A 23,628-nucleotide genomic window follows, 5' to 3' on the forward strand; every position below is an offset into this window, starting at 1 on the left:
ATTTTTACCTTTCGTGAGTTGTCTGCACAGCTTCCTAGGAGGTAGAAAAATGAAAACCTCGCTGAGAAAATCAAGGTAGAGTTGCTGTCTTAAATTAAGAAACACATGGTGGCTTGCACATAGTGCTCCTGCACACACAGGCGCCCACACATGTTTCTTGTCGTGCAAGCACAAATGGAGCATAGTTTAGAACTGCTAATTGTTCAGCCTTTTGCAGGCAGGCACACGTCTGCTGCACCTGAGGAACTGCCAGCTGGAGGCTGCGAATCCAGGTTATTGCACCACCAAGCCCACTGCAGGCATCAGCCAGGTTTGTTGGCTGGGATGAGTGTGGTGCTGACAACCGTGACATGACTTCTGCTGTCTGTGGAGCAATCTCTGCCTGCAAAAGGCAGGCAGGGTATCGCCTGGCTTCTTGGGGTTGCATCTTCAGTCAGAGTAACCAGGAATGTGTGACATTGTGCGCCTTTTGTATACAGGTGCTGCCTTGTGATATGCCTTCTGGTGTAACCTGTTGAATCACTCTCATACTCTCCGTAGATTCTTCTAGAAGTGGTGGGTTTACTCATTCTTATACTTGGTGGGTGGATTGAGAGGAACATACCCAAATTACATTGGGAAAATTGTGTTTATAGAGTTTGTTATCCATTAAAATATTTCAGATCACATGTAGCTCGATCGTACTATCATTTTAGTCTAAGGAACTAGTAGTTCTTTTTGTTGAATGTGTCCTTCGTCACATAAAAAGTAACTTTATACATACTCAAATAGTAACATAAAGTTTTTGAATTCTTTTTTTTTCCTTCTTATTTTAATAGCAGTAACTCCCACGAACTGGTACAAGGCTTGGTACTGTGCAAGCAGTTTTTTCACTCTTAGAATGCTGCTACTGAAAAGCAGATATTGTGTAAAGTACCATCGATCACTGCCGCGGTTTTATACAGTTTGTCACCATTGTTCTTCATATAGCATTGAGTCACATTTAGAACTATGGTACAGCTCACAAGTGTTCAGCAGCAAAAAGAAAAAGTGTTGGGTTTTTTTCACTTAAAAAACCCCCCTTATTATTTATAATCTAATATCTGTGATTTGCTAGTGTATAGAAAATATGTCTAATGTGGCCTAGTCTAGATGAGAACAGGTTTGTTAATAAACTTAGAAGTGGTTTGTAATGGTGGAGAGTGGGATGGAGTTTCTGTGAAGACCTCCTAGAATAGCTGAGGTTGGATACTAAAATATTAAAGCAGAAATCTAAATGGCTATTCTGACAGATGGTTAGTTCAGATGCAGAAATGGACTTTTGTTGTATGTCTAGATTTACTCTAACAGTTTTGGGATTTCCTAATAATTTCCTGGATTTTTTTCTGACTAAGAGCATACTGTATCTCAGATAAAATCCAACTGAAATTATTTATATATATGTTTGTGTGTGGGTGTATTTTTCATTAAAGGGATGAATTGCATAAATTTTCTTGTTTTTTTTAATAGAGACTAGTATTCCCCCAGTGCCACAGAGTTTGTTGTGCTGCCTGAATGTGTTGCTAGGACCCATTACCTTCTGCTTTTGCCAACTAAGAATCTTAAGTCTACTGCAGGATTCAGATTTTTCCTGAGATATTACTTATTTCTTCTAATAGAGCATTGATTTAAACAAACTGATTCCCTATGAATGTGCTTTAGTGATTCCACCAGGAATTCTGTTTTCATTTGGCAGATTTTTCTGGCTGCATTGATGGCCATGCTAATGGACACTACCATCATTGCCACTTACCGCAGTAGTTAGCACAGTAAATGCTTTTCTCTATGCTGAGCTTGTTTCGGTCTACTGTAATGTGTATATATATAAACAGATCTCTGTACATTCATTGCTATAACCTGTGTTCTGGGGTGAGGAAAGATAGGACTAAGATTCTAAGAAATGTTTCTTCTGAAGGTGAAACAGCCTGAAAAATTGATGGTTGGAAACTTCTAGCACTTACTGGAGGTTGGAGTGGTTTGATTTTACAGAGAAGGGAACAACACATTTGTGTGAGTTTTCTAACTAATTTTTATCTTTAAAAAACCTTGCAGATTGACAGCAATTGTCACTTTGCATGAAGAAATCGTATTGATTCAATTTAATTTGTTAAAGGTAATTTTCCTTGTGCATGTTTGTACCTGGAAATTCAGCAAAGGAAAACATATATTCTGAAGACTTTATTTTACATATTTTAGGCAAAAAAATAATCAGATAAGGCAAAAGAAGTAAGACAAATTACATCAAGTGCTATACTGAAGACCACTGAATGCTTAGCAGGAAGATTGGTCTACAGCAGCCTGTGGCTTTTGCGTTCAACCGTGGTGGTTGAACCCCAGTTCAACTCCAGTTCAGGCTGCCCAGAGAGGTTGTGGAGTTTCCTTCTCTGGAGATATTCAAAACCTGCCTGGATGTGATCCTGTGCAACCTCTTTAGGTGAACCTGCTTTAGCAGGGGATTGGGCTAGGTTGATCTCCAGAGGTCCATTCCAACCATGACCGTTTTGTGGTCCGGAGAGTATTGGCCTGAGGAAGAAGAGATTAAAACTTGCCTCCCTATGTACGGAAGGAAGTTTGGTATCAGGGTAAAGTACTACAGTAAGGTGAAAAGTGTGTACCATTTCTGCAAGCGGAGCTGTGAAAGATGACTTTAAAAAGTATCTACCTTGAAACAAGCAGAAGTGAACATGGGAAGGTGAAAAGGATAGGGAGTTTTAATTCTTTTGCTTTCACTTAGTATACAATAAGGACATACAATTTGCATATAAATAGTATGTTATAAAAGTATGCTGTCCTTATTGATAAACTTTACAGTGTAAAATTCAGGCATGCACTAGTTTTACAAATAATTGTAGCAAAGAACAGTAGGTGAGCTGCACTTAAATATTTAAAAATAGTGAAAGATGACCACCACTGTGCTAAGTTCATCTGTTTTTCCTTTGATCTTCTAGCAGAAAAATGTTGAGGAGTTAGTGATTGCCCATGCTGTGTAATGGAGATTAATCCGTGGAAAGAACCTGAAACAAGTCTATGCACTGCACTTTTGTCCAGTTCAGGCATGCTGTGAAACTTGGAGCTTGAGTGCTTTGTATTTTGCAGCCAGAGGGAAGCCACGTTAGCACTGTGCTAAGCTTCAGCTAGTTGTCAGGAGCTCTTCTGATTGAACTGCTTATGCCTTGTACCTTAGAGAAGCTGTACAACTTTCAGTTGGCCTCAAGTGCATGGAAACAAAATGACGTTGAATTGATCATAGAATCATAGAATGCCTTGGGTTGGAAGCGACCTTAAAGACCATCTAGTTCCAACCCCTCTGCCATGGGAAGGGACACCTTCCATGAGACCAGGTTGCTCAAAGCCACATGGGCAGAGTACATTTGCTCTCAATCTAGCAAACATCATGAACACATGTCTTTTAGAAATGGAGAGGTTTCATGCTACACAGGTGGTACGCATGGCCCAGGCTGCTTTGGAAAACTTGTAATTTTGCCAGCCAAAATAGAAAAGGTTTGGTTTCCTTTCATGCACTACCTGTATAGATGAGCCTGTAACATGAAATGAGGAGAAACCTCTTTGTAATTGAGACACAGAGGAGGCAGCACCGTATGATCTTCGTGTTAGTGCAGCCATTTAAATCCCCCTGGGAAGGGTGAGACGTGAGGTGTTTCTTCTTTCAGTGCAGAAAGGACAGGCTTCCAAACCTGGATCGATCTGTGGCACCACCCAGGTGACAGTTAAGGCTGGGTAAGAGAACTGTGGGCAGATGCTGATCCAGCAGTGCTCCATTAGCAGAGCTCTAGAGGGTTGATGGGGTGCTGCTGGAAAGATGTTTGCGAAATGTGTTGTGAAATGACCTTGAAAGCTCTTAGTTAGGGTAGACGAATGTCAGTAATCCAGAGTAGTAGAAGGATTTGAGAAAGGGCAAAAGCCCATGCAGTATTTATTTTTCCAAGTCGGAACCCTTTGAATTTAGACATTCTGTGTTAACTCCAAGTGTCATAAGATGTACATGGGCTTTAAGCATTTGGCAGGGTAAGTTAGGAGAGATGGTGCTTTAGTCTTGTGACTCTTCTAATTGATTTAGAAATGAGTATATGTGCTCTCCTTGTACTAGCTTCTGACCGCTCAGACTGGTATTGGGCAGGTAGGCTTTACAGCCAGGAGAGATTTCAGAGGTGAATTGCTGTGCAGAGATGACTGGAACTTGGTCCAGAAAAAGCCTGCTAAAGCCTGCAGCAGTATGGTGAGGGATTGCAATGTCCGTGGAGGTGGAGCTTGTGGAAGTGGGATAGGCGGCACAGCAGAGCGGTTCGGACAGCAGCTTTGGTCCAGGAGTGAAGAGGAGGTGGGAGGAAGGACTGGCAACTGGTGGCAGGGCACAGAGGGAGAGGGTGCTTGACGTGCGAGAGCAGCAAGATGGTGTGACAAATCAGAAGTGCAAATACCGTTCTTTCCCTCAGGGCTGGAAGACTTAAATCCAGATATTTAAGGCTGTGGATTCTGTGGTTCACTGCGGAGTGTACGGTCTTGCCATGTGACTTCTTGTAACATGTTTCTTTATTCCCTGCTAAACGCTGGCCATTGCTTGCAGGATAGACAGACAGGGTGATTTGTATCTGGCTGTAAAGGTCTGAGTTCACGCTTCTTGTTAACCTCTTCATCATCAAAAGAAACACTTACCTCTTTCTTTCTGGTATCTGTCTTCCAAACATCTTATTCTCAGCTCTCTGCCAATATTTTATGTTCTTTCTGTGGAATAATCTCTCTGCTCTAAGACCCTGTGCCAATTCAGTCAGTGCAGACTGCTTTAGTCCTTTGTATTCATTGTTACATTTGCTGGAACTTCCCATTTGGTTCAAGTATTCTTTATTCTGGTTTTAGGACTGCAGTTGAGGCTATTATGAAGAAGATATTGCCTCCTGTAAACCCTATAATAAGTTCTGGAGATAAGGTTTCATTCTAATGTGTCTTTTTTTGCCAGGCTGGCAGACATTTAATTAAATCTCATATCAATTGTTCAGGCATATATTAGACTTTCCTTCTGAAAAATATTTCTTTGGATATCAAATTTCTTCACTGAGGAAATCACTTCACTGAGAAGGCTCTGAAGAGTTTATGATTGCTGTATGATCCAACCTACCTCTAAAACTCTTGGGTTTTAAATTATATAAATTAGAAAAATACAAAGACCTTGAACTAATTTTTGCTAATTGTTTAAGAAATGGTAGTTTTTTGCATGTGTTACAATATTTTTATACTCTCCATTTGTTCTGTCACGGCAATTCCATGGCTCTGCTCCTAGGTCTGTGCTGACATCCTCCATTATGCAGCTTCCAGACAAAGCTGTTGTGACAAGAAGGCAGAGCATGGTGGCAAAAAATCTGTTTCTTCCCTTCATGGTAGTCAGCAGGATGCATCATCCCTGGGTACTGTGTTCCTTGTGCCAGGGCCTGCAGAGAGTTTGAACTGCAAGACCAGCCAAACGCAGCCTCAGGAGTTTGTTCCTCAGCAGCGTCCTTGTCACAGTTCTCAGGTGTGGTTTCTCAACATGACTTTGGATATGGCATGTGGAATTAGTCCTCTGATTATCTCTCTGGCTTTTGGGTTCATCTTCGGAGTTCAGAGCAATCATTTTGAATGTCACCCTCTAGAATCCCATATTATTATATGAATACATTTAAAAAATCTGTTTAGAGTAAGCATTGTCAGACAGGCAAAGACTAAAATCTGAAATGCTGAACATCCCTGAAGTGACACATCTGCGAAGCGTTTACTGTGTTTTTAAAATCAGCAGTTAGCTGCCAGTCTTGTAGGCAGAATTACTTTCTCGCTGTCCCTACGAAAGGCAGAGCTGGAGCTGCAGATGACCACTACACACAGTGTCCATATTGGACAGGGATCTTGAACTGGAGCTGAAGCTCATGACCTAGTCCTCTGCTTCCCCAAAGGGCACGCAGGTGCTCCAGTCTTCCGCCTCATGGATGCAGCTGCTGGTGTGGCTCTTTGTCACCGCAGAGTCGTGAGCTTATTCCACTGCTAATGTCTTGGGGTGAGCTGGAGGTGTGTTACAACAGGGTCGTTGCTTTGTCCCAGAACCCAGAGGAACTCATGCCTTTTCCCTCCTGGACACAGCTGGAGATGCAGGTCACAACATGGGTCTCTGCACCTGCATGGGGCAGGGAGCTGCTGTCTGTTGGCATGGTGGGCAGAGTGGGTGGGAGGTGGGGGTCACCAGCTGGGCTTCTGCCTCCCACAGGGTACAGCGGTACTTACATCTTTTTTACAGTAATCCATCAGCTTCTGGGATGTGACAAGCTTCATGAACAAAACTCTGTGCAGCTGGAAGAAACTCCTGCTCTCTTTTGCTCCTCTGACCTTTCACCACAGACGTAAGGTGCAAATTAATTCTGAAGTCAAGATAGTGTCAGACAGATACAGTGTCTAACATTTGGGTACTTGTTCTGAGTGTAGAAAACTCAGCAGCCTTGAACATCCCCCTACAGCCTCTTCTTGGCTTTTTTGAGTATTTTTTGTCTGTGTTCTATGGAGCCAGATCTTGAATTTTGTTTTAGGTGTGCAAGAGTGCAACACAATGGGAAATGGTCTGTACGCTTATCTGTGCCTGGGTATTTCGGGTATTTTTAGAAATGTTAGGAAATATATACTTCATACTCCAAATGTGTCATTTATAGGACTGTAGTGTATCTTGGAAGTTTCTGGAAAAATTTTTCTTCTAAAAACTATCAAAGTAACTCCCTTTACTGCAAATTCTATAATGATGGTGATTCCCTGACATCAAGTGGTCTTTTTAAAGCTTCAGTTCAGAATACATTAGCAGGGCAAAAGAAAGAAATCCAGAGACATGCAATGTACACCTGAAGGTTACATGAAAATTTCAAACACACTGAGTACAGCATCCTGCAGGTAATTCACAGCTACCACATACCCAGCTTACATTGTGTGCTGTGCTCTCTAGGACTGCCACAGTCTTGTAATTTGCTTTTTCCCTGCACCTGCTCTATACAAAGCTATTTTGGAAATAAAACTTTGATGTTCTGTCTCCAAAACTGCAGATCGTTGCTTTATATTTGGGGGAGTTACAAACATTCATGTTGTCTTTTTTTTGGTCTTCTTTTTTTAACATGAAGAACTCGTATACAGTACTTCAGGCTATATTCAGTACTGTAAAGTGTTTTGTTGGGGTTAGATTTTGGTAGTTGATCTTGGGAAACTTAACACAATGAACAGTATTAGTCTGTGGGACTAAAATGCTGTTCATATAAATAGGGTTTTGTAGCCTCATGCTGTAAGCAGTTTCCCTGTGGTTACAATCAAAGTGTGTTTCTTAAAGTTAGCATATTTGCTTAACTTACTACAGCTGTATTTTACTCTGCAGTTTATACTTCCTAAAAAATAATCTATCACTCGGACACTTTCACCCCTGGTCAAGAAAAAAACAGCAATGGTGTCAAGTCCAAGCCCTGTTTTGGAGAGGCTACATGGTGGATTTTAACAGAAAATATTTTACAGCTGTTTGTGCTGCTTGTGCTCTGAGCAACTTCCTTTGAACCAGCTGGTTCAGTCACTGTCCTCACCTCACTCGTTTCACCAACATTTCTTGTTCTGCTGATTTTTAAGGCCCCGTTTCTCTACAGTGTTCTGAAAGTAATCTAACTGTAATATTGTATATTCAGTTTCACTGGCCAGAACAGGTTATTTTTCAGGAAAACATAACTGGAAAATACCAGAGATAGTGGATGTTGTTGTGAAATCTGATGTAAGCATAGTCATTTTGTTGTGCTAATTCTTTGGGAGGGGGTGGGATAGTGCAGATTTTGCAACCTAATGATTATTTAGCCTCAATGTGACTGGAGCAGAAAAGACAAATAATCAAGCAATGCTTGTTTAATACTAGTCAGTTGCACAATTTTTAAAGACATTTTTAAATGCTGGTGGATCAAACAGGTGATTTAAGTATACTTATTTTAAGTATGTGAGATTGCTAGTTACAAACGATTCCCCCAGCTCGCTTCGCTGTGGGAGGGTCCTTTGTGAGATACTCAAGGTTAAAACAAACCTGTATGTTCTAGTAACACAAAGGAACATTTTTATTTGAAACTGGTGGGTGGTTGAAATTCTTCGGTTTAGTTTTTAGAAACTCCCTGCGGGCTGTGTGGAGAATTGCCACATGCTTCTCATAGATTCCAAATTTCTGCCATAGCAAGTCCCACTGGTTTCAACCACAGGCTTTTTTGTTTTCTGTACTCTTCTTTGTAACCCTCAGCAAATGGAGGCAATGCCTGAAGTTCGGGAAAACGAGAGGCTGCAAGCCAGGCCTACACTGCTGCATTCCTCTGCAAGGGCAGGCCACCGTGTGGGCTTCGTTTCAGCTCTTCATTGTAAATCAGTGGCACAGATAACTGAGTGAGCAACTCCATGAAAACATGCAGAGTGCAAGGCAGTTCGTGCAGCTAAGTGGATTGGTTTTAATTACAATGAAAAATTGTTTTCCCACAGGGGATATTTTTAACTTTTTGAACACCTCTTTTTACTTGCATATTTCTTTACTTAAATGTGCTGACAAGCATACAGCACCTTCACACCCCCGTGAGGCAAATAAGAGTGCAAAGCTGTTTTATTTTTGCAGTGGTTTGTGCCATGTATTCCCAATGAGGTGGCTTTCTTTACATGTAGCTGGTCAATGTCGATAGGTAAAGGCAGCAGGTGGCCCAGTAGAAGGCAAGACCTCAAAAGTTAGGAGTAAATGGTAACTTTTTACAAAGATGCATCGTGGACTTGCAGAAATACATATATAGCCTGTACTACAAAACCCCGTTAGAACAGGAGAAGAGGAAGAAATTAAGCTCAGCGCAGCGACAAGACAATGTGTAACTTAGGCCCCCCAGCTGGTTTCTTGCACATTGAATGTGGTGTGACTTTCAGAGTAGGCTTAAGAAAAAAAGGCCTGCTGTACCTCTAGTTTTAAGCTTCAGCATCATCTATAACAGGGGAACACATGGAGTTGGTATGCAATTACTGCTACAATTCCTATGGTTTGAAATGCGTTGCTGACTGGCTGGCTTTGATCTCTTCCCTTTGACTTGGCCAGAACGAGCATGGCTGTTTCAGCTGCTGCCACTACTCACTGTGCTGCTTTAATTGAGCATCTGTGTGAAGGGCTAAGTTTCTTCGGTGAGAACTGAGAGGAAAGAGGATACTTAGATAATACAGGGTGTACAATTCTGGGGAAGGTATGACATTGTTTTTCTCTATCAAGTCTAAAACCTGGCTCCCAGAGAGCAGCCCTTCACAGTGGGTAATGGGATATTAATGCATTTCAGACCACAGTAACCACACGTGCTTCCTATTAATATCCAGGCTTTGGGCACAAACTGCAACATTGGGATATTACTGCACAGACTACAAGTGTTTTCACATTTCTGACATGTGGATGCCAGGAGTTGGGTGTGCCTTGGTGAAAAGCCTGACAGTACAGAAGGGTTTTCCAGCAAGAGGACTCCTGGTGATGGTGTATCAAAAATCTCTGACTCAGACAGTATTACTGCTTTTTACACTGTGATACTGTAAAACTTAGTTGCCTTCAGTGGGACAACAATGCTGAACGCAAGCTGTAATGATTATATAGTGTATTTTTTGTTTTTATACGTTTCATAGAACCAGCCCTCTTAAATCGTAATTTGTCAGCAAAACTAAGAATTATGTGTTGTTTGCTAATTCATGAGATAAGACGTGGGCATGTTTATTAGAATGTCACTTCCAGCAAGATGTCACGTTCCTGTGTGTTTTCACCTGGTCATTGATTGGTTGTGTCATGGTTTTAGCAGGTAAATTGAAAAAGTCAGTATAGTTACCCTACCAAAAGAGACACCACAGCAACAATTCCCCACAGTGCCAGTACCACCTGTTACAGGGATCCATCTTCCAAAGGCTGTTAAGTGACAAGTACAACTTCGTTAACTTTACTACAGAATGATGCTTTAAGAGATTCATTTATCACAAAACCAGTATTTTTCTAACAAGTGATGGTTCACAGTAAATATTAAACGCTTTGTCTGGGACAATAGTCTAGCAGACTTTAGGGAAAGGAAAAAATAATCTGGCTGTTGATTACCTTAATGATCATGCAAAATTAATACTTCTTACTGTTTATCATTCCATAATCCAGCACTAATTTTATAGATTAAATACGTTTGTATTGACTTCTATGTTGCGTTCATCACCTAGCTTTTAAGCATTGGGACCCTGAAATGAAAGAGGCAAATACAGGAAAGCAGATGATATTTGCTGTTAAAGGATGTAATTTACTGGTTGTGTTGCATGTAATTTAATGGTTTGCCTCAGTATAAATATGACCTTGAAACAGTTGCTGCCCATATTGAAAGAATTATTTATTTTAAGAAGATTCTGTGTGACCCGTGCAAACTGGTACTGTTTGTACAAACATTGCATATATTAGGCCCCGTATTTAAAATCTTAAAAGTCCTTTCTTGTCCCTCAAGCAGGGTGTTGATGACTTTGATTATACAGATCAACAGCAACTGTGTGTAGTAGAGAATGTTTCTGGCAGATTACCTCTCTTACACTGGCAACCTTCAGGATAAACTACTTCATGGATAGATTTTTTTTTCCAGCTCTGCTTCCTGCTTGAGCTCTGAGAAGTCTTTTCCATGTAGCTGAGGGAGGTCCTGAAAATGGTACATCTCAGGATGACAAGAAGACCTAGTGTCTGCTGTGCTGAGGCAACTGAGAAGAAACTGTCAGGTCAGCTTGGAAGGCTTATTTCTGCCGGTGTCAAAAGAACAGCATTAGTGTTACAGACACCTTTGGCAGCCAGCAAGTTTTTTGACTGGCCCCTTGGAAACAAGGTTGTTAGTCATTTCAGGAGGGATTTTACTGGGTCTTTTACCTAGTAAAACAGCTACTTGTGAATTGATGCTGAAGTATGTCAAGTGTTTGAGGTTTTTTTTCAGCAGATCTGGAATATATTTTAGGTTAGTATCAGAAATTAAGTGAGAAGAATTGTGTTTATTTTTTCATACGTAGTAAGTAGTATCTGAAGGAACTGTCGTTCTCCTATGCAATTGTAATTTTTTTCCTACAGCATAGTTTTAGGCTAAAAAGTACAAATTCCTTTTCTACCTGAGTGGATGCAGTATTTATTTCCTTCAAAATATGAGCATAAAAAATACAGACGTAGCGTCACTCCTTTCTCCTGCTAAACCTGCAAAGACAGGCATTTCCATAATAGGATGTGAACTGGCACTTCCCTTCTCTCTACAAAACATTTCTGTGTTTTCGAGCGAGCTCTGCTGCAAGGCCAAGCTCTGCTCCTCAGTGGCTGCTCTTCAGCGGGAGGCTGCCGAGGAGGGCTTGGAGAGATGAGATCTTTCATGGGTCTGAAAGCAACTGTGCCAAGGCTTTGGCATGAGGGAGGGTCTTGCAGTTATAGATCCTGTTTGACCTGTTGTTTTTCAGTCTGGCAGTAGCTCTCAAGGGGCATAACGCTGCCTGCAGAGAACAGCTGAGAAATTATATTCCAACAAGGTATCAGGGATTCAGGGAAAGCAGTCATCGTTAGGCTCTTCTTGTACAATTTTAAGTGGAAGTTTCATTCATCTGGCCACAGCAATGTGGTCTCTAAATGTCAGCTCTAACGATGTGTGGTGCCTTTACCAAGAGCAGCGTGATCCTTTCCAGCAGGCTTAGCCAGTGATCTTTACTGAGCCAAGATGTAGTACAGAACTAAACTTGGTCTTTTATTCAGCTTAGTTCAACAGAAGTAAATACAACTCTGTATTCAGGTATTCAGGAGTCTATAGTGGGTCGAGTGGGGTTTTCCACTTTTTACTGTATTTTTAGTACTATGGATGATTGTAAGGAAAATTGTGCCATGACAGACCCCTTGTTAAGTGCTTCATCAGATCAGTGTAGAAGTGTACTCAGCTCAGTGGAATGGAAACACCCTTACAACCTTTATTCTTGTCTGTAACAGCCTTATATGCTCTGTAAGGTCTAATGTATGCAGTGAGGGAAGAAAGTCAAAGGAGTGCATGTTATGCTTAGCAGATGGCTGCTCATTTCTGTGGCGGCTTGGTCTACAGCTTCGTTAGCCCATAGGAAAAGCTGAGTGTCTTGTGCAGAAAAATACTCTTCCTTCGGTTACTCTGGAGCTATAGAGAAAATTTGCCTTTGGGTGGAATTTTTTCCCTGAAAGTTATAAGCTTTGGCAAGGAGGAGGGAGGGCAGTGGGCTGTAGTGGAAGCAAACTCTTGGCTAACTGCAGTAGAAGTGTTAAACGCATGTGAATCTGTATTATGAGACACACTGGCATTTCTCTCTGCATTCATTCTGTTAGCAAATGGGAAAAATCTTTGTGTAAAGGCTAAATGCACCGGCAGATTGGTTCTAGTTGTGTTCAGAGCTATGACCAACTGTTTGTTTCACAATTATGCTGCATGCCATTGATTCCAAACAGAAATATTTGTTCAAAATTCATTTCCAACAGTTTGACAAGCATCAGACAAACCCAGTAATTAGATCTGTGAAGTGAAATGTCTGATGGCATATTGCCTTCTAACCATATTAGTGAAGTTAGGCTGAGCACCACTTTTTGTCTGCAATCTCTTAGCATAATGAGGATAAATTAAGATTTGCAGTTCAGATTTAACAATGCAGACATAATTCTTTCCTCCCTCTCTCCAAATACTTCTGTAGTGAAGCCTAATGGCTTAGACAGTCCGTTCTACTGTGAGCTGCGCTGCAGTGCAAGTCCAAGCCAGGAACTGGGTCATACCTCTCGCTGGTGCTCAAGGGAGGCAGTGGAACCTCCTCAAGCATGTTGATTGGAAACTCCTGTAGTTTTTAAAGCCACTTGGCAAATGACCAGGAGATCCGCAGCCTTGTTTGCTGAACCTTTCTGCGCACCAGTTTACTGGTTTGCACCCATTCTCTCATGCCCTTTCCTCCTTTCCGTCTGATCAGTGGGTGCTCCCGCTGCATGCTGAGCCGTGCAGCACTCCTGGGTGCAGCGGCAGGGCTCTGGTTGGAAGTCAGGGCTGGCCTTGCTGTTTCTGGTTGGATGACCAGCACCAGCCTGCAGGATGAACAGTTTTTGCAGCACTTTGCCTTTGATACATGACACAGTTGAGCACCAAGTAGTTGGATCCTTTTTCCAAGGAAATTCAGTGTTAAATTGGCCTGATTTTTATTTGATCCTGGCTCCTGTAGTAGGTTAGTGTGTAATTACTGCTGCATGTTCTGTCTCCTCATTTACACGTGCATCCAAAGTTCCATTGTCCCATCTATTCCAGAATGTTAGTGTTTGGGGTGAGGTGTGTGATAGTGCAGCAGAAGTGGAAGTGTGGCTTTGTGACAGTATCCAAAGACAGAGCTGAATTAGGGCTCCCAGCGGTGCATTATGCTGTACTTCCTGCAAAACAATTCCTTAAAGGTCCTGTTTATGGAGAACTTCACCGCATGAAAAGGAAAGGCAAAACGTTGGGCAACAGTAGAGTTGGAACCCAGATATCCTCAACTGCAGCTTATATGTAAGTAATGATGGATGTGCTTTTTCTGACCTTTTCATTCTTTCAAATGTCCCGATATTGCCACAAATGTTACTAAAAGCCACATGTTGCAGAATAGTGGTTTTCAGCCTGTTAGATAATGCAGGGCAAACTGTTCCTGATACACTGCACATACGCCTTGCTACTACAGCTTACTGAAGATCTTGAAATCTTAGGTGTTACAAAGCTGCGTAATTTTTAGGCGTGTCCTTTTGTTGTTCAAGTGACTAAACCCAGGTAAATCAGTACAAAATTCCAGATGTTTTACTTAATATTTTATTACCAGCATTTCAGTAAACATACTGAAATACAGTTGACTCAGAATTGAGAACTTTACTGTATGATATCTAACTATCCAGTTGTCATCTTATAGAAGAGAAAGGACAAAAAAAATAGAAAAGGACAAATACAAGTTGTATTTCAAATACTGAAGAGCACTGCTTTATAAAGATGCATGACTTAATCTAAAATGAAAAGTTGACTCAAAAGGTCCCTAAAGTTAAGCGAAATAATTTTCATCTTTATACCCTAAGGCAGCCAAGAAAAAGGAAATCAGTGATCCGTCACAGCTGTCTTAGTTATGATAAAATATATTAAATATTTGGTGTTATAAATTTGATTAGTGTACTTTATGGTGTTTGTAACAAGTAAGTAACATTTAATTCTTAAGATTTTGTATAAATATTTAAGCTGCTCTTATGTACTATTACAATCATATTTTGCAGTACGCTGTGACTCTGTTGAACTAAGCCTCTCTTGAGAAGCCACGGAAGGGAAACATGCTTCAGCTTTTATCAGCTTCATTTTCCTCATTTATTTTACAGCATTTGTAGAGGGAGCAGCAGTAAGAATGTGAGAGGAATTACAAGTATCTGCAAGAAAGCAAGACTGGGAAGGAGTGGGAGGAGATGAAAAACTTGTAGTCCTTTTTTTTTTATTATTTTATTTTAACACATTAAAACTCTTTAACAACCTCTTTCCAGGTTGTCCTTTGCATGGAAGATGACTACAGGCTTTATATACAAGGAGGGGCTACCACAGTGACCAGTGAGAAATGGGCGGGTTGGGTTTAATATTGTTTCATTAACGACTGTTAAGAATTTTTAGTCCACCTATATTCCTTCGTTTTGGGAGTCACTGTGTATAGAGGGAACAAATGGCTTGTTCACTCTGACCAACATGCACAGGGAAAATCGTGCCAGCAGCAGGCTCCGGAGCTGCACAGGGCGAGGGGAAGTGGAAAGGTGGCGTTGCCTTTGGCAGTGGCCCTCAGCCACGCCTGCAGTGCCAAATCCCTGCGTGGCATCTGGCTCCCTCCTGCTGCTTTTGGGTTAATGTGAGGATGTGCTTTTCTCATGGTCTCACTTGCACAGCTTTCAGTGACTTTACTCACTTAAATATGAATAGACAATGCTTTAATAGCCTTCTGCTAATGCCTATGGCAATGCGTTCTGCTGTACTGACTCTTCAACGCATTTTAGAAGGGTTTAAAAAAAATAATGCCTGAAGACCTCTTCCTCCCTGGGCAGCTTTTTTTTAAATTAATTAACGACAGCGCTTCATCTTGCAGGCAGAAACAAAAAAAAAGCATATTGGTATCATATGGACAGCATTTATAATGGTTTTTAATAGAAGTTGTCTAAATATTTGTTTTTTAAATGAACAAATAAGCATATGTTTACACGCGCCATTAATTCTGGATATCCTTAAGACATTATTTAAAGTGATCTGTCTCGCTAGATGCACTTGAAGACTTTGAGTAGTTAGCTCAAATATTAACAACATCTCTCTGTTACATATTTTTAAGTATTAGAGAAGACTAGAGCATGCAGAAAATCCAGAGGAAAACTTAAATGTGTGCTTTCATTACTGAAATAAATCATACAGAAAGATTTCTACTTTATAGCTCACTGCGTGTGCATTGGGAGAAGCTACTTTTGTGGCACAAATACCCTTCTTTGCTGCTTACCAATACCCGTATTCACTGACACAAAGAACAACTGTTGTAAAAAATATTAGTATGCAGATGCTCTGGTGTTTTGTTAATGCATTTAATTATATACAATAGCTCTTTTGTTTGTTTTTCTTTTTCTGTCCTTGAATGGATTTGTATTATGGTATAGAATCTAGGTTTAGAGTTGCTGTTTAAAATCTTTTGCAGTATTAGAATGCTCATATATCCATCTTAGTTTCTCTTTTGTTTGATTAAGAAAATAATTTTGGCACTTGAATAGTTTTGTTAAGTTTGAAACTATCTTTTCAGGAAAACCCCAATCCTGAAGCTGCCAAGAAATATTTTCCTTTTCCATGCTGATGAGGTCTTCAGTGACCATTACCATAGGTTAAATCATTGCATTCCCAAGAAATACTTTCAGATGTCTTAACTGAAGAAAATTTTCTTGAAGTTCCTCAACATTTTCTAGGTAGTTTATACAGAAGAAAGAAAAAAGTTACACAGCAAAACTGCACATCGTTATTCTATGAAAAACTGTAGCAGACTGATTACAACAAATTGTAACCTAATTACCAGTATATATTTGCTGAGGCCATCATTGCTGTCTTGTGTCATTATCCATAAAATTATTTCAGATTTATTCTCAGCCTGAAAAAAGGTTTCTTTAGTGCCCTGTGGGTGGGCGAAATCATATAAAATGACTACGTCAAGTCGAAAATTGCTCTGGTGAATCAGCAAAATACTTGAACCCAGAGTACTTTGAAAACGTCTTTGCCAGAACCTATCCCTCCCATGGCAACAAGGACCAGATCAAATGGGGATGTAATGAGGTAACTAGAGGACCCTAAAGATAACATCTGACTAAGTGCTACTTGTGAAATTTTTGAGCCCAGTTAACTGCAAAAGACATTTCTGACAGAGAGGGAGTGTGTGGGAGGTGTCTGCTCTGAAGGTTGCTTCTCAGGCAATGACCTAGTAATATTCTTTTGGTATTTTGTGGAGATAAGACGTATTCCTCAGTGGGTGCAGTTTCCATTAGAACAGTACGAGTAATAGTATAGACTAATAAACCCCTCCATAAATCTTTTTGTCACTGATACAAGGAGCTACTACAGGTTCGGTGTTAAAGTGTGCTGCAGCTGATTCTTTTCAGGTATTTTACTGTGGGCTTCAGAACACAACTGTGGAGAAAGCAGCAGACATCTCACACCATAGAGGTCTGTCTCTGCACCTTTCTTGCCTAAAAGCTCATCGGTTTCTGATAATTGTTTTTGTCAAGATCTCACAAGCACTAAATGCAAATCAGACAGTTTTGCTATAGGCCTTCAGCATCAGTGCTAGGACCTCGTGTGCCGAGTTTCAGGACCGTATATGGAGAAAAACTGTCATGGGAGGCCAAGCAGAAATTGCAGTTTCGTGTTCTTTGCCTTTTTTAAAGTGAATACAATTTAAACAGTGAAAAAAGCCTCCCCTCGTTTAACTTCAATATCAATCAATCAAGTGTGAGTAAGGGATTCCAGATGGGGACAAAACCTTCGGGTACAAAAGCTCTGACATTATGGAGAGGGAGCCTGCACTTCAGAAGGCACAGTCCTGCAGTGTTGCTGTAATTATTTATTGGGTGTTTTTTCCTGTTTTGGAGAAAAATGGCACCATTTTAGAGTTGTAGTCCTCAAGGCAAAGTACGGGAATTCTGACTGTTCACTGAAAGCCTCCTCATCAGTGAGACTTCCACGCAAATAAAGTTAGTTTCAGTTGTGCTTCGAACAACCTATTGATCTATTTAGAAATGTGTTCAATGAAAAAACCACCTAGAACTACTGCAAATTTTGTGTGAGAACATCATCCTGGTTTCAGTTCCAAGATAGCTTAATGTTCTTAAAGGCTGGTAGAGAACATAGTTTCATTACAACTGCACATATTACGGGTTTTGTATGAAATGAGCATCTCAAGGCAAGGGAATGAAAGCAGCATTGTTCCAGGGCTGTTTTTCACAGGCCTGTATTCATATCTCATCCTTGTTGTTTGCAGGAGAGGCAGATGTGAACCAGAACAATGGGACCTCCACGAAGAGCCCAGCGGTGACAGACTCCAAAGGCACAGCAGACCCGAAGAATGCCTGGCCTGAGGCCAACCCAGCTGACACAACTGGTCGCCCCCACTTGATCCGCCTCTTTTCCCGAGATGCCCCAGGAAGAGAGGACAACACCTTCAAAGATCGGCCCTCAGAGTCAGACGAGCTACAGACCATCCAAGAGGACAGTGCAGCAGCTTCAGAGAATTCGGATTTGATGGCTTCACAAAAACGCTCCTCTTTCCGGCACGGATCAAAAATGGCATCTGCAAGCACTACAGACCATGCTAGACACGGATCGCCAAGGCACAGAGACTCGGGTCTACTTGACTCGCTGGGCAGATTCTTTGGAGGTGAAAGACATGTTCCCCGGCGGGGCTCGGGCAAGGTGAGCTCTGAGGAGTAGAGAACTGCACAGCTACAGCAAAATAAAGTACAATTAAAAAGGAAGGGGGGGGACTAAAACTGCTATAATGCAAGAGTTGACTTAGCCAGCAAGATAGTACTTGCAGATGTGTAACTTAATGTTTGGCTTTAAACTGAAAACAACAACAAAAAAAGCATAGATCTGGGTAACAAGTGGAGCTATTCTGGGTAGTAACAAGGAGTATTAGAAATCCAGGTGGCTTTAGAAACGTTACTGAGAGAAATTTTTATGAACATTTAATATGGTACATTGTATGCATTTGTATGCCGTGCCATTTAGAGAAACTTCAGTCTGCTTTTGTGTGTTCTTAAATATCTGCAAAATGGAGCTGGATGACAGCACTAAATGCAAGACAATCTCCATGTAGTTTGGGGGATGGGACAGACTTGGAAATAGATGTTAGGGGTGGAAAAAAACCCACAACTGTGGCCAGATTCTCAGCCTGCTGGCGCAAGAACATGTTTTAAGGTGGGCAATAGCATTGCTGAGGAGATGGCTTGACAGATAGCTTCTGAACTCCAGGTGTACAAAACAGTCCAGCTGCTTTTATTCTGGCTAGAAGTGAGGATTTATATTCCGAGCATTTCATGTTAGAAATTGTGTAACAAGCCATTTATTCATTATGAATTGAAAACAAGGTATTGACAAAATACTATTACTTGAATTCTTTCCTTTTCTAGGATTAACCTGCCGCCTCTGACGGCATGTTAGTTCAGTGCTGTGAGTGGCAAAGTTTGAGATATTTTTACTGCCCCCTTTGCCATGTAGCGATAAGTGGAATCTTGTGTTTGTGTGTTCGCACACTACATAAGCATTTGAACGGAACTGCCCTAGGGGCTGTAAAACCTTTGTTTTTGCTGAATATGTTGTCTGATCCAGTTGCTCAAGTTGTGCGTTGAAAAAAAAAAAAAAAAAAAAAAATGGTCATAGTTGCTGACTAGACCCAAATTTTTCACTAACCTTTGACAACCTTTGCCGTCTGTTCAGTAGCTCTAGCTTTGACAACCTTTGCTGTCTGTGCAGTAGCTCTAGCTTGTGATGCCTGCCAGGATGGGTCATCAGGTGCAGCTTTCCCAAATCGGCTGTCTCATAGTGTTGCACTGGGACATGGCAGATACTACCCTCTGTGTGGTTTAACAATGATTTATCATCTATATGACAGCTGCAGGCTGTCAGTGTACTTCACAGCTCTGTACCTGGAAGCACAGTGTATAATAGGCCTTCCCTAAAGAGTTGTTGTAATGTAGAAACTAAAAGCAGAAGCCAGTACTATGCAAGCTGTGTATTTTGGTCTTTTTTTGTTTCTCACATTTACAAACTGGGGCCTGTAATGCTTATGACAAAGATTTAGCAATTATGCAGTTGTTTCTGTAAGTAATGTTCATACGTGCAACAAACAGTTGCTGTGAGAAAGAAGAAAACCACTTTTCTGCAAATACCACAGACTGTTCCCAGCACTGCTATTTTCTGGAATCTGGTTGGCCAGCTCAACTCTTGCTGTTTTATTCATATACTATGTTACTCAATGAAAAATGGTATATGAAATGCTCTTTATACACCAAGGAAACAATACCAAAAACTTAAGATTCTGCATACAGAATATAGAGAGGTATGTACATTCTTGCTTAGCAATAAAATAAACCAACCAACTCACTTTTTAGTAGAGATGACTTAAAAAATGGCTGCAAGTTGTACAGATTCTGTATTTCATCCTTTGGCATGAACACAATCACTATGATTCGAAGTTCTCTATGTAATTATGTATGCGAGGACAGGATATCATCTGTCTTACCTCTGCTGTTCAGTAAACTTATTTCGAAGCACTTAAATGTCTGCAAAATAGTACAGAATTATGGACAATACTAACTTTTTTTTTTACCTAGCACAAGTAGTATTTTTAAGAACAGCTAGATATAATGCTACAGAGAGTCTTGACTTGCAGATCTCAGCTGGAAGCACACAGAAGTTTTTATTACCTTGGCAAAACTCAGTCATATTGGCCCTAGAAGTCCTAAAGCATCTCTAGCACTATTTCACACAATGATAATACTGATGCATGAAAAATGTCCTAGGAAGCTCTCTTGTAGGAGGGCTTCAGTGCAGAAAATATTGAACAAGTGGCACAGACAGTTATTTCAACTATTATTTATTTAACCTTTGAATCAATGCCTTCAGGTTTCCTGTATCAAGGAAGGCTTGTGGTGTCATTTATTTATACATGTGTATACAGAGGAAGTCTAGATGGCTAATAGTCTTATTTGTGCTTAAACCCTGAACACCTGTCACTTGCTGAATTTTGTAGAGCGTCAAGAGTACTGATAATGAAGGTGTTAATGGGTGAGCTGAAATAAAGTCCCTTCGCAGTTTTCCAGACTCCACTAAGTAAACAAGTCTTAGCTAAATGAGATACCATGAAAAGCACCTTAAATGATGAAATTCATAAGGCTTGAAATTGAAAAGTTCCTAGAGCTGCAGTGTTCATTAGCTTGCACTTGTTTCTGATCATTTTTTGAGGCATTTCAAAGCAATTCTGCAGCTGCCTCTCTTGCAATCTTCCTTTTTCAGCCAGCCTGTGCCCCAGTGGGAGCGTCCATCTCATCTACCCACACCAGCAAGCACTGGAATGCAAGGACAACACTTGCTCTTTGTACAGATTTAGGGCTGACATTCAAGCAAAACACATTATAAATTCTTTGTGGAGGCATTTTCATCTTGCATCCATAGCTGAAAAGTACATTAATGAATAATACTCACTGTTGTGCAGGGAAAGGTAGGGTAGGAACAAAGCAGGGACTGTTTCATCGCCTCCTTTTCTCCTGTGGAGCAGGTTCTTCCTTACCCTGGAATTCTAAAGTTACATTAAAAGTGTATGCGAGTCCCAGGGGAGTAAATAAAAATAGAAATACTGGCATATACAGAAATACTCCTCCACCTCTAAGAGGGCAGCAAATGCATTTGCCATTGTTCCCCCAACCCCTGCCCCATCAAGATTTGAGATAACTGAAACTCAAATGAAAGACAGCTTGAATTTTGTACCTTTAAGGATTTTTTTAAGGTAGAATATTCCAAACAAAGCTAGTGTTGTGCACAGCATAAACTTTATGGTATTAAAGAAGAATTTAAAAGGGTGACAGAAACTGCACTGCAGACATTTTAAAAAGCATGCAAGAGAGTAGTGTAACTATAAATTATTTCCTTTCTAATCTCACATTTATCTAAACATTTGTAAAGCATGTAAGAAAGTTTGTTAAAACGATCGAGTCTTTCTTATGCCTCCTAGATATTAATCTGTATTCAATTTCAAAATGTACCGAGTGCTGTTTTGTTTCTTTTATGCAGTTGTTTATGCTTTTGTAATTCTTTTGGTTATATTTTTTTTTTTCTACTAAAGTTTGCATTGTGAAACAAAAACTTTCCAGTCCTGGTTTAACATCATGCATTAACGTACTAAACTTTAAACTACATTTGTGACACACATGCAACAAATCAAAACATTGTGAGTGACAGTAAATAGGCTGAGGCCAGACTTGGTGAAAGAAAGTTTTTCTTTTACATTTTGCTTCAGTTTTTTATGCAGTCTTCTCATGTTCTCCTGTTGCCTGTATGAAGCCTTGCTCCTGTATTTCTTTCCCAATATATAAGTGTTTGGGTACAAGAAATATGGAAGGTGGACACAGGGCTTCTCCTTCCTACAGACAGGTACAAGGTGTGAGCAGTACTGGGCTGAAGTTCTTCTCAAGTTGAGCAGAACCATGGTTTAGGATCAGCATTTCTGAAAAAAAGCAGTTCTAAACTCACCCCAGAGTTAAGCAGTTCTGTAATGGGGACCAACAAAAAGGGTTGTGATAAACACGCACAGGCAATGCATTTAGGGACCACGGTTTTAAATAACAACATAGTCAGATAACATTAATCAGAATATCCAGGCATCTTTTTTCTTTTTGCACTTGAACTCTATTCACGTTTCTTGTGCAAGCTTTAATGTATACTACAGCACCGTGGAGACTTTGAAAAGTAGTTAAATCAATGGTAGTCTTGACTAGTATATGATGTGATTTAAGTAAATACTTACTGTGATTTTTATTTCCAAGTCTTAGTTTTCAGGGAGTGGTATTGCTCGTGATAAATTGTTTTATAAAACCTGCTGTCCAAGCAATATGCTTGTAAAAATTTTTTTATATGGTTTATGGTGATTGTAACAATAATTTTGTTTTAATCTTTTGCTTTATATGTGCTTTATGTATTCATTAAACTGTTTACATCACAAAACCGGTGTACTAATGCTTTAATTTGTTTTCAGTACTTTAATCCATTAACAGAAATTGCAACAAACTACTTCGTAGTACATGATGGGGTTTCAGATCATTAAAGGAGGCTGTATGTCCTTCTGCAAAGTTCAGTTAGAACAGTTTACTGGACAGAAATCAATAGAGCTTGCCTTCTGTAAGGGAATGACTAGGTTTTCAATAATGAAGCCGCTGCATCTGGTGTCCTTGCTTTATGATAAAGGAAACTGGACCTAGCCCCAATCGTTCATAGCAGGTAGTAATGAACGACCTAAAAATGAATTTGTGTATCAACTGCCAGTTTGATTAAAGCTCATTTCATTTGTATGGTAGGCCTCTGAGCGCTTTAGATTTGACTGTATTAAAAAACAGTAAATTGTGCAAAACAAGCAAGTATCAACAGGTGAGTACCACATAGCACATCCTAAGTAGAAGGCTTAGGAGCCAACATTATACAGGACTGATTTTTATATGTTCATTTCACACACGTATGACCGTATATGTGTTATACATCCTTAATAATTGACATAGTATTAGTTCCGTTGCATTATCTCTTGCATTTTCAAGGAAATTACTCCTTGAAGCAATTATTACAAACTATAAGAGGAAGGAATTTGGAACTCAGACTGGGGTAAACGCTCTGTAAGCGACGCTTAGAAGAGCAAGTTAACATCACCGTGTTAGTGATGCTTTGTGCTCAGCCCAGCAGCAGCAGCACGGCAGGAGGGTTTGTTCAGAAATGGGATGAAATAGTTGGGGCTCACGGATTTGTACTGGAAGTTGAAGAATCATGACTGGGTAGACAGGAAAAACCTATGCGCCCCACTGCTTTTGCTGTCTTTTATATGGTGTCTTTTTGCCTCTGAAGTTGAGAAATGTATTTAGTAACATGTTTAGGCTAAAATACTAATTAATCAACTGAAGCATTTTAAAGATCACTTTTTCTAATCGGTCTATAGCAAAGAAGATTTCCCCTTTTCATTAAACTTCTAAAAGTATCTTCCTGTTCAGTCTTGGCTACACTATTTCTAGATTCTTCTATCCACCAGTATACTGGTGGATATATATATAATATGGATATATAATAATAATAATCTGTTTAAGAAAGACCTAAGAGCGCGCTCTGAGGAGGAGCTCCAAGGATTCTCCGGGGTGCTTGGTGAAGTTGCAGGCTCGCCCATAGGCTTTGCCTGTGCCTCGGCACAGGGGCAGCACAGAGCCACGGCCACGGGAGAGGCAGCGGCAGCAGCTCTGGGGTCTTTTGGAGGGAACCGGCCTTGGCTGTTTGG

At 40.4% G+C, this 23,628-nt stretch overlaps 1 protein-coding gene and 1 long non-coding RNA gene across 4 annotated transcripts in view; one reads left to right on the forward strand and one right to left on the reverse strand.

The window, feature by feature from the left end:
• The window catches only part of LOC121084638 (myelin basic protein), a 120,271-nt gene that overhangs the window by 82,273 nt on the left and 14,370 nt on the right, over positions 1 to 23,628 (forward strand). For all 3 annotated transcript variants that reach the window (XM_040586368.1, XM_040586369.1, XM_040586367.1), the window contains exon 4: positions 17,584 to 18,014. In XM_040586368.1, the coding sequence (XP_040442302.1) occupies positions 17,584 to 18,014 (431 nt within the window). The remainder of the gene's footprint in view (positions 1 to 17,583; positions 18,015 to 23,628) is intronic.
• On the reverse strand, positions 18,927 to 19,298 carry LOC121084639. Its single transcript, XR_005826828.1, has 2 exons — positions 19,060 to 19,298; positions 18,927 to 19,023 (listed from the first exon to the last, which is right to left on the reverse strand). It is a non-coding gene; the product is annotated as an uncharacterized LOC121084639 (long non-coding RNA).

The sequence above is a fragment of the Falco naumanni genome, chromosome 3 (assembly GCF_017639655.2).
Source record: "Falco naumanni isolate bFalNau1 chromosome 3, bFalNau1.pat, whole genome shotgun sequence".
Lineage (NCBI taxonomy): Eukaryota > Metazoa > Chordata > Aves > Falconiformes > Falconidae > Falco > Falco naumanni.